General features: G+C 38.1%; 1 protein-coding gene across 1 annotated transcript in view; it reads left to right on the top strand.

The window, feature by feature from the left end:
* Positions 1–5,193: 5,193 nt before the first annotated feature.
* Positions 5,194–12,492, top strand: part of LOC306865530 (FRAS1-related extracellular matrix protein 2-like) — a gene marked incomplete at both ends in the record, with an annotated part of 55,833 nt that continues 48,534 nt past the window's right edge. The window contains one exon of the mRNA XM_079410199.1: positions 5,194–10,192. Within this exon, the coding sequence (XP_079266325.1) occupies positions 5,194–10,192 (4,999 nt within the window). The remainder of the gene's footprint in view (positions 10,193–12,492) is intronic.

The raw sequence follows: 12,492 nt of genomic DNA, 5'->3' as shown, positions 1-12,492 counted from the left end.
TCTGATGTGGCACGGTCCTTTCAGGTTGAGCAGATCTTCGCCTGTGGCCTCTCCTGATACCAGTGCATCTATCCATCCACCCTCCACAGGGCCTGCATTAGATCTCGTTTTAGATTACCTGCTTCTAATGGAAATCCAAGCGACCTTTCACCAACAGTCTGAACATACGCAGAAGACAAACATTTCTCCTTCTTTGATTCTTCTCCACTCTTGTTCAAGCTTATTCTTTCAATTTCAACCTGACACTGTAATATCCCTTGAAATTCTGCTATTGTTTGGATCAATACTGTAATCAGCTGAAAAAATGACTATTCTTTGGATCATTATTGAAGGTTGGACAACAGTACAACAGTGCCCTCATCTGGACCATCCACCTTAATGCACGAGGATTTGGACATTTGCCATGAAGCTGTAATGATGCCTAATTATAACTGGCTGCCATAGAGCTGATGAGGTCTGTACTTCTCAACCCCTACAATCAGAACCCTTTATGTAACACTCAATTAATCTCTCGAACAAGCCGGAGTATGAGAGCTTTCTCTCTCCTGCGGGTTACTTTGGAAAATTAGCCTCGGTAATAGCAGCAGGTGCCACACCGCTGGCTGCCAACATGTAGACTATATTACACCTCACTGACTCATATGTCCTTTTTGACTGTATATTAGATATGAGACTTACTTTTTAACAGTGACCGGAAAGGCCTTGGGTTGGTAGTTTGTCCTTGAACTTCAACAGCGGTCGTTTGAATAATGATATCAGTCAGTTAACAAGCGCTCGTGCGCATTTAGTTACAGAGTACAATATAGAGAGTAAAGTGCAAATGAGGCACTAATGAGGGTTGTTCTGGAATGTCGGAGAAAGATGTGTAAATATTTACCACGTAGTGTGACATTTACAAATTGGGCAACAATGTATTAATTATACTAATTACTACCCCCCCCCCCCCCCCCCTCCCCCTGCCAGCAGCACTAATACAGAGAATTAGCCTAAAATGTCAGTGCTTTGTATGGAATATCTGCATATTTCCTCCCCAGAAATGCGAACCCTCTTAAAAGCTTTAATAGTTTCGCCATATTTCTCCATGTGTTCTATTTCACGTGTTGTGTCCTGTTATCTTCCATTAGTTTTTTTTTTCAGCCAAAAAAAAAGTGATTTAAAGAAAATCAAAACAAAACAAAACAAAAAAACAGTAATGTGAACAGTAAAAAAAAAAACAGTATGTGAAGTTATGTAAAAACAGTATGTGAAAACTGTATGTGAAATTATGCTTAAATTTAAGCATCCTCTTTTTGACATTTTCCATTAAAGACAAGGCATAAGAAGCAGCCAATTATACAAAGGCTTACATAGGATTGATGAAGCTCATAAGCCTTTATATAAAACTTCATATTAAGCCAACAATGACTTTTTATCTCATAATATCATCATTTTATCTGATAATTATTCCTTTTATCTCATAGTTTAGTCTTTTATGTCATAATTATGTCTTTTATGCATGAATTCTTCCCCCTTTTTCACATTTGGAAGAAATGGTCTTTCATTAAAAGCATGTATGAATATGCTAATTATGACCTAGAATGTCATATATGTGACTTCTTATCTTGTCATTTCAACTTACACTGTATGTCAAAATTATGACGTTTAATGTCATAACTATGACGTGTTATCTCATAATTATGACTTTTATGTAAAAATTATGATATACCAAAGCATTTTTTTTTTTTTCTCGTGTGGCAGAAATGGCCTTCCATAAAAGTATGTTTGATGCTAAATATGATAATTATAGCCTAATTAACATCTCATTAAGGTGACTTTTATCTTGACATTTTGACTTATGTAATAATTCTGACATAATTTAGACTTTTTATCTTATGGTTAAAAGTTGTCTAATAATTCCACCTTTTTCACCTAATTCCATAATAATGACTTTTTATCTCACACTATGACAAAATTATGATTTTTATATCATAATTATGATTTAGCAATACATGCTATTTCATATGTGGCACAAATGTTCATTTATAGGCCTGCGTATATAATTTTAGTTATGCAATTTTGTTTCTTTATGTTTTATTGTTGAATGCTGCCAATTTATAGCAGTTGGAAAGATATTTTTTTTTTAATGGCAGCAGTTATTCCTGAGAGCAAACACATTTCTCGTCTGACTTGAGCTCAGTGCCATCAGCAGGGCAGTTGTTTCAATAATTGTCATTTAGCTCCAAACAAAGTTCTAATTTGAAGCTAAAGCTCTAAAGGTGATGAAAACATCTAATGTTAAACGAACATTTAGACAACACCTGAGTACTGGCTTGAGAATATTTCCCTTCCCTTCAAGCATCTGTGACAGAAATACCAACAGTTCTCAAGAGGAACAAGCAATCTTTCCGAAAACACATGATAATGTTCTGATACTCTCTCACAAATCCTTTAGATGATGCTTTACTGCTTTGTAAAGTTGAAAGATGCACCTTTAATTCCAACAAGATATTTTTAACTGTGATATAGCTTCTTTCAGATCCATTGGGGGGACAAAGCCTAGAAAACATTTTGTTATTGTAGGCCTAGTACCAAGAGAGTGTTCCAGATATATTTTCTTTTGGATACCAGGAGGATTGTGGGTAACATGTGTCTTTAATAATCTTACCTGTGTTCATCTACTGTATGCGAGAGATAAATGAAGTTGACAAATTTGTGAAGAACCTGATGATCATGTTATCCAGCATAATTTGAACACCTCCAAATAATAATTCTTATTTTAAAAAAAATCTGGTTTTAAGTTGGTTTGATTCATGACTTATTCAGTAAGACTGTCTGACAAGTGGGCATTTTTAAATGTGTTTCGGTCGTGTGTACTATTTTTCATTGTAATTCTGAACTTTTCTCAGTCTGCAGTCATAGATGACAGACGGTCACCACAGGACAACAGAAGGAACCTGAGAATGGACGTCCAACAGCTGTGAACTTTAATATGAGTGGGCTGCCTTTTTTTCTCACATGTATTAGGATGATGTCATGTCTATATGAAAATTAAATGCACTGCTAAAAAAAAAACGTATAAGATATTAAACAAATGAATGTTTTTGTCACTCGTTGTGTGCATTATGTCATTGGACGGCTCAAGGCATGATTTCATCATTTAATACCTAAAATGCTTATCGTTTAAACATCAGTTTAAACATTGGCACATTTTGTTTCCTTTCTTTGTTTTTAAGTGCCCCACTTTTTTGCAGCACTGCAGACTTTTCAAGGTACTTTTAGTCCCTTTGGACAAAGTTCGTTATATTCTTGATCACAGAGATTAGAGGTTTGATCGATTCTGTCTACCTTCACCAATAAAGTGGCTGTATTTTCCCAGGGCTACATTGAGACAAAATATTACATTGAAAAACTGAGATGGGGAGAGAAAATACCAAGACTCTAACTCAGTCGAGCCATCAGGAGTTTTTGGTGTCTGAACAGATGATTGATTACAGGTTTGAAGGTTTGTGGGAAACAGTCATTCTCAGAGAGCACACATGAACACACTGACTATAGTCTTTCATATTGTAATTATAAAACACATGTGACCCAACGAACTTCTGAAGACTCTCGCCTTTCTTCTCCCTCCAGCATTTTTCTTTAACCAAGAAGAAATCATTGTCCAAAGTGTCTTCCCCAGAAAATCTCAAACTGTAGAAAAAAGGCAAAACGTTTGTTTGTTTATTTGAAAATTTTTCTTATTTTCTCAGAGACTACACACAATACAATTTTACTGTCCATCTTTTAGTATAAGAAAAAATATACCCTGACAGTAACAGTATAATTTAATAGTATTAATTAGTTAATACAGTAGTTAATACAGTAAAAAGGACCTGATAATAATTTAAAATTAATTCAAATTAATACATCCTATTGTATCTCACATACATCACTGATTTTTATTGAGTATATATATATATATATATATATATATATATATATATATAATCATTAATATTGCTGTCAGGAATGATAGATGCTTAAAGCAAAAGTTGTAGCTACACTTTTTATAATGGGTTACATACTTTTTACTAAAATATATTCATCAGCAGAAGTCAAGAACAGTCTTTTTAATATAGGCACATTAATGAGATAATGTTCATTACATATTTTAAATATTCAATACTTCAATTCAGTCATACATTTTTTATTACATAGCTAGCGTTGCCCCGACTTCATAACTAAGATAAGATTAAGTATTTTATGGCTCCCAGTGACATTGTATGTAATGCTTATATTAACTCTTAAATAGTTTCAGTATTCTGGGGGTTACATATATTGGAGAGTCTGGAGGGAGGAACAGTGAGTAAGTGGGCCTAATTTCTAAGTAAAATATTAAAAAGGGTCCCTGAGGCAGGTCAAAAATCTTAGAATAAAAACTCTAGCATTAACTCATCATCTTTATCTGATTTAGGGTAAATGTTATTCACCTTGCTGACTTTTTTGAATGCACTTATATTGCATTCAAGGGTCACATCGAGTATTATCACTTCTTGCATTCCCTGAATCGAACCCATCACCTCGGTATTGCTAATATTAAGCATTGCCATTTGCGGTACACAGGAAAACTGTAAGCAGTTTTTTATTTTATTTTGATGTTTCAAAATTGCAATACATTAATTTAATATAGGAACAGATGCAAGTTTAAATTCAAATGCTTTATAACTATAGACAACATGAATAAATAAATAATGGATTTCCAGGGGACAAAGAGACTTTTACAACTTAAATGTTTTTTTTTTTTTTTTTTTTTTTTTTTATAAAATTAAAAGATACCTTTAATGAAAACATTTTAAAAAATCTATGATTGTTTCTAATGTAAGAAATGCAGAAAGTTATAAACGCGTCTGTCAGATGTAGGCTATAAGACAACTAAAGAAGACTTCTGAGAACATCACCTGCGAACGTGGGAATACAAGTCTCCGTCCAATAGAATGAGCCTGTGGGCGTGTCCTCCTGCTGCCATCCATGCACAAGTTAAAACTGAGCTCGCGCTGAGACTGTGGGAATGCTGCGCGAGCATCCTGACGTGTGTGTGGGATTTTTCAACTTTCTGTGTTTGTCTCCTCTTCCCTCTTGGATGTAAAGCATAAGAGCAGAAACCCCCATCGAGCTCCATTTGGATATTTCAATTGCCCAAGAACCTCTTGTGGCTGTGTACCTTGCGCGTTCAGCATGGAACTTCATAGATTTCTAATTCTCTTGCTTTCATTGACAGGTAGTTCAGCGCGAGGAGTTGAAACGCACGGATTGTCGTACGCGTACACGCCAGAACTCTCCGAGGACGCGATACTGGTGGAAAACAACGGCATACACGTGCCTTTCGGGAGATCTGTTTACATCGATCCGATCAACGACTTGGTCATTGAAGTTCAGCCTGGAGACAGGTGCAGTATTACCGTTCTGGATAATGATCCGCTGTCTCAGAGACCGGGACATGTGTCTCCTAAAAAGTTCCCGTGTGAATTTGGTCCTAACGATGTGAGATACTCTCATTTCGGTTCTAGAAGCCCTGCGAGTGACAGAGTGAAGCTGCAACTCAGGTATGACACTCAGATTGAAACTATTATCATCCCCTTTATGCTAGAGGTGGAGGTTGTTTTCACACAATTGGAGATTGTTACTAAGAACATGCCTCTTATTGTTGATAAACTGCATGGTACAAGTAATCCAATCGGCAGAAAGGTTTTAGACTTCACCTATGATAAAGACTTGGAACAATGTGAGGTAATATCACTGGCAGCCAGCAGTGCGCTTCCTAGATATGGTAAAGTTGTTGATGAGAGCAAACTAGAGAAAATGATGGATTGTGACCCGTTTCTCAAATCAGATATCCGCTATGAGCACACATCTACCCACAAGTCCCCTAATAAGGATTACATCCCAATGGTTGTGGAGCTACGGAGCAAAGAAAATAATTTACTGAAACAAGAGTTTTTCCATGTGATGATTCGGATAAAAGAGGGTGAAGAAAACACTCCCCCCAGACCGAGTTTTGTGGCTATGATGATGATGGAAGTTGATCAGTTTGTTATGACGGCTTTAACTCCTGATATGTTGGCTGCGGAGGATACAGAATCCAATCCTGATGATCTTATTTTCAACATCACTTCTCCTCTGTCCTTTGAGGAGGGATATATTGTGAGTACAGATGATAGGAATTTACCTATCACATCCTTTTATCAAAGGGATCTCAAAGATCTGAAAATAGCATACAAACCTCCCTCTTTGGACTCCGATAACGAGAGGATCTTTCAAATAGAGTTTGAGGTCATAGACACAGATGGTGGCATTTCAGATCCTTTTGCTTTCATGATTGTTGTGAAGCCCATGAATACATTAGCGCCAGCAGTCACTAAGAATACCGGCCAGCTTTTATATGAAGGCCAGTCTAGGTCTTTGTTTACTCAGAACAATTTAGAAATAAGTGATGAAGACAACCTGGACAGTGTGAGGATAACGGTGGTTGATGGACTGCGTCACGGTCATTTAACTGTTCTGGGCACCAACAGGAAGTATTTTACGCCGGCTGATCTGGAGGTCGGTATTGTGGTTTACCAGCATGATGGCAGTGACACATACAGTGATAATATAATATTCAGAATGTCAGATGGTAAGAATGAAGTTGAGTTTTTGTTCCCCATTACCATTGTACCCACAGATGATGAGCCACCCATCATAAATGCAAACACTGGGCTGATTTTATTCAAAAATCAGATGGTGCCCATCTCACAGCTCATGCTCAGTGCAGCAGACATTGACTCAGAAGATTCCACCATTAAATTTACACTCGAGCCTCCATTTTCTGCTATTGGTGAGGTCGTGATGAGGCAATCTGAAGCACCCGAGGACCCATCGTCCTGGAAATTTAATGCAGAAGATGGTGTGTATGAGAAAGTAGTGACACAGTGGCTTCAGAAAGATATTACAGATGAAAAGCTCTTCTATAGGCACATAGGTCCTCACGTCACAGAGACGATTATTGATCAGTTTGTTTTTAGAGTACAAGATGATGCCGATCCTCCCAACCAATCTGGTGAGAATTCATTCGTTATTAAAATTTTACCTATTGATGATATTCCACCCGTGCTGTTCCCAGGCACTACTTTGCAGATGACAGTACATGAGTACAAGCTGACTCATTTCAACAAGAATGTTCTTCGTTACACTGACTTGGACTCTGAAGACCGTGACCTGAAGTATACAATAACTCAACCGCCAACTGACACAGATGAGAATAATCCCATTAAATTTGGGTCTATTGTTTTGACTGACAGCCCCGATACTGACGTAACAGAATTTACCCAAGCGCAAATTAACCATCATAAGATTTCCTACAGCCCACCAGACCTTGAGCTTGGCATCACACCTCATGTGGTGCAGTTCCATTTCACAGTAGAGGACACTGCTGGAAACAGTGCTAATGGAGTTTTTACAATTTTCCTGCAGCCTGTGAACAACAAACCCCCACAGATAACGAACACTGGATTCACAGTCCTTGAGAAAGGGGTGCATGTCATCACGAGTGCTGAACTTGACTCAAATGACCTTGATACTGACAGTAAGCACATTTCATTCACGCTAAGTCAAACTCCACAGCACGGCCATGTTCAGCATGCGTTTACTGACTTAAAAAAAGGAAGTAGTTTTAATTTGATGGATATCTCTGATGGCAAAGTGTTATATATCCACAATGGGGATGAAACCACAAGTGACTCTTTTAAATTAGATATTAGTGATGGTGTTCATGTTGTAACAATCACTGTGAAGGTAGCGGTAAAGCTTATTGATGATGAGACACCAACTCTCAGACTCACAAAGGGCACCTTTGGCTCTCGCTTGGATGTGCTGGAAAATGGTGCCACAGAAATTACCACCAGTGTTATCCAGGGAAAAGATGAGGACACTGATGATCTGAGGTTGACGTTCATTGTGGAAGAAGCCCCTAAGTTTGGAGAAATTCTGGTGAGTGGAGTTTCCTCAAGCAGATTCACCCAAGCCAATATCATCAGTGGCCTGGTTGTGTATGCTCACACCAGTGGTGAGATTGGTCTCACTTCGATAGAAGACTTTTTCAACCTGACCCTCTCTGACATGTCTGATGAGTGGACTGTAGGGGGTAACCAAGTAAATGGAGTCCGTTTTCACGTCACCATTCTGCCTGTAGATAACCAGACTCCAGTGGTCACAGTTGACCCTACCTTTACCGTCTTTGAGGGGGATAAAAACACAATTGGTAGGCATCATATTGGGGTGGAGGATGCAGACACACCAACTGAGGACATCCTGTGCACTATCATTGTGCAGCCCACATCAGGATACGTGGAGAACATCTCTCCAGCACCAGGCTCTGAAAAGTCAAGGTTGGGAATGGCAGTAAGTGCTTTTTCCATCAGAGATGTGAATGAAGGTCATATCCACTATGTCCAAAGCATACATAAAGGAGTTGAGCCAGTGGAAGACAGGTTCACGTTTAGATGTTCAGATGGTGTGAATTTCTCAGAGAGACAGTTCTTTCCGGTTATAATTATTCCCACTAATGATGAAAAACCGGAGATCTTTATGCGAGGGTTTGTTGTAATGGAGGGCATGAATGTAATCATTGACACGCCACTCTTGAATGGAGTCGATGCTGATGTTCCTGCAGAAGAGATGATGTTTATCATCACCAAACCCCCAAATCATGGCTTCATTCTCAATCAGCTTGCTAGTGGCTCTGTTCCAATCACAAATTTCACTGTGGAACAAATCAAGGAAGCCTCTAGCATAATTTATGAACATGATGATTCTGAAACCACTGAAGACAAGTTTGACATTCTTCTTACAGATGGGAAATATTCAGCTAAGGCCACCATCATGATCATGATTATTCCTGTGGATGATGAAACGCCAAGGCTTGCCATTAACGATGGGCTCGAAATCGAGATTGGTGAGACAAAAGAAATAAATAGTAAAGTACTAACAGCTACTGATCTGGACTCAGATGACGAGTCTCTTACTTTCATCATTCGCTACGGCCCGGCTCAGGGCTTCCTTCAGAGAAAATCAGCAGGATATGTGGGGGAAAGATCTGCTGGGTCTCTAGACAACATAACAGTTGGCATGAACTTTACGCAAAATGAGGTGAACAAGAGTCTCATTTTGTACACTCACAATGGACAGGAAGGCATTCGAGACCTTATAAAGTTTGATGTAACAGATGGCATCAATCCTCTAATTGACAGATACTTCTATATTACTGTGGGCAGCATTGACATGGTGTTTCCTGATGTCATCAGCAAAGGGGTGTCTCTTAAAGAAGGTGGTAAAGTGACACTCACAACGAACCTCCTCAGCACTAGCGATCTCAACAGCCCTGATGAGAACTTAGTCTTCACCATCACAAGAGCCCCAGTGAGAGGGCATTTGGAAAGCACAGATTCACCAGGCATGCCTATTGTGTCCTTTACCCAATTACAGCTGGCCGGGAGCAAGATCTACTACATTCATACTGCCGATGATGAAGTCAAGATGGACAGCTTTGAGTTTGAGGTGACCGATGGCTACAACTCTGTGTTCCGCACGTTCCGGGTTTCAATTGTTGATGTTGACAATAAAAAGCCGGTACTGACCATTCATGACCTTCTAGTGACCGAGGGACAGACCAAACTCATTACGCCCTTTGAGTTGACCGTTGAGGACCAAGACACAGCTGAGCGCCTTCTCAAGTTTACAGTCACCCAGCTGCCCATTCATGGCAAACTGCTCTTCAACAACAGTCGACAGGTGACTTCGTTCACAAAGCAGGACCTGAATGAGAATATGATCAGCTACAAGCATGATGGCACAGAGTCGGACAAGGACAGCTTTTCTTTTACAGTCACTGATGGCACCCATTCAGATTTTTTTGTCTTCCCTGATACAATTTTTGAGATCCAAAGACCTCAGACCATGAAGATTTCCATTGTGTCAGTGGACAACGGTGTGCCACAGATCGTGGTTAACAAAGGTGCACCGACTTTAAAGGTCTTGTCTGCGGGTCACTTAGGTTATCAGATCACAAGCAAAGTCCTGAAGGCAGTGGACAGAGACAGCAGCCCTGAGGATTTGGTTTTTCACATCACCACACAGCCAGAGTATGGCTACCTGATCAGCCTGGACAGAGGGAATGATTCAATCGACATCTTCACACAAGGTAATGTACCATTAGAAATGTTCTTATCAGCTGTGATTGGTTCCTGTGAAATCTTATTACTTTTTTACATTTGCTGTGCTAGAATTGTGCAGTGTAATGCTCTGTAGAACCATCATTTGAAGATACGCATGTAAGAATTTTCTCTGTAAGAAATGCTATGTACCCATCATATTCAGGACAGGTTCTCTGGTCTTATTAATGCTTGAAATAATGTAGGTTCTATCACAAAACAGGCACTTTGCCCTTTGCCAAGAGCGCAAGCTGTAAGATGTGTCTGTCTTTTAGCCTTCGGCTTAAATTCTTGATGAGACAACTAGAGCGTTCACACATCTCCTTTCAATTATCAAGTTCTCATACTTTTGTCTTCTAACTTCCCTGTAGTGAGAAAGGAGTTACTAGTTACAGGCAAACCACATTTTAAAAAGAGTTTGAGGTGAAGGGTATAATTTGTCCGCTGCTAGCCATAACAAACAGACTCGCAGGCATTGTGGTTTTTAGACAGGTAGCCCCGTCTATTACACTCTCAAACTTTAATTGGCTATTTAAATACTCAATGTCAGGACTCTTTGTTTTGTAATTTGTTTATAAGTTTACACACTCCTTGCAATATCTTAAAGAAGTTTAGTTTTTAAAAAAAGAGAAATAATGCATTATATATTACAAATTTTATATATAAAATTATAATTGTATATAGCTAAACTATATAACTTAAATTTAAATTAACGATCTTGAAGTTTGCAAATCTGTAAACAGGGGCCTGTACCAAGTAAGTTTCAGTTTAGTTTGCACCAATCCTGGGTTAAGTACCATGAAAGAGGCTTGACTTTTAGCTGTGTTCATTGCCATAGTAACTTACACTGTTAGAGAACTCAAACTGAAATTGGACCAATCAGATGTGAGCAAAATGACACATGTCTAGCACAAAAAGTCACTCTCCCAGTTTCTCTTGCTCCAAATTAAAGGTCACTAGTACTAAATAAATAACAAATAATAATAAAAAATGTCTGGCTTTAATGATAATTACTTGGAGTTGTTTTATATTATTTATATAATTATTATATGATCTATATTATTGTTAATCCATTACACATAATCAATTTTAGTTTAACAGTTATTATAAATCATGTATTTTAAATGTGCATATATATATATATATATATACATACATACATACAGATCATATGTAATATAAATGAGCTGTAGTATCAATAGATAACACCATTTTAAAAATGAGTCTCTATCGCTATATATTTTCAATTGTATATACTAACTTAACAAGTTTAACTTGTGACTGCACTGATAGAGCACAATCATTTTTTATTTGTCCTCTTTCATGTTTCATATGACATTTAAATTAGTCATATTCTTCAAACTATTAATCTAATATAAATAGATTCATAGTATATAATTTTAAGAAACTCTTTTTCTGTTAGTTTGCTGAACGATCAGGGTGATCAGTTGCTTAGTTTAATGGCCTCCTAAACAAACAAACTAACTCTATGCAGATTACAAAAAAAAATAAAAAATACTTTAAAATAAACTAGCCTGGCTTTTCTGAATTTTAAAAATATCCCTTTGCACATCCCTACCCATCAGTCAGAATAAGAATTTTGTTCAGAAACGAGGTGTATTAATCAGCACAGCTTCATGGCTTCGAAAGCATAAATGCACTCCTTCAAACATGAGAGCCATAGTGAGAAGATGTGAAATCCATGTCAGGCTAACTTAGTCTGAAATTTGTCTCAGACATTGGAAGAGGCAGAAGTGTGAGAGGGAGAGAGAGGGAGAGACCTAGCAAACCTGACTTGACCTCATCAGTATGAGCACTGAAGCAGAAGGGACAATCACTTCTCTTTATTTACTTTGCCCTTTCCCCATATTCTGCTACCGCTTGCTCTTTGGCATTTGCTAAATATTGTATGATGAGAGTGTGTGTGCTGGCGATGAAAGAAGACATTTTATTTTCAATATGAAAATGCATGGTTTCATCCATGCATAAAGAATCACAGGTTTACATTTTTATGAGGCTTCTTCCACTGATATCAATAATTTAAAGAAGTGGGTCAGAGCAAGGGGAAGAGAGACCCAGGTTGATCATGGTACACCGTAACCTAACTGCAGTGTATCAATGCAGAAGTGGTTAAGGGGTCTAATTTGGGAGATGGGACAGACCAGATGTAGGGAAGTCTGGGTCTTTGTTTAAAATTCTTGTTCTCACCTGTCATTATGTAACAGCTTGTCACCTGTTTTGCTGATTGTTTTGTGACTCACTCCCTGCTGCTTTTGTGAAAATTCTCACC

This window comes from Barbus barbus (assembly GCF_936440315.1).
Source record: "Barbus barbus genome assembly, chromosome: 47".
Lineage (NCBI taxonomy): Eukaryota > Metazoa > Chordata > Actinopteri > Cypriniformes > Cyprinidae > Barbus > Barbus barbus.
The sequence above is the reverse complement of the archived record's forward strand: the minus strand, read 5'-3'. Positions and strand labels throughout refer to the sequence as shown.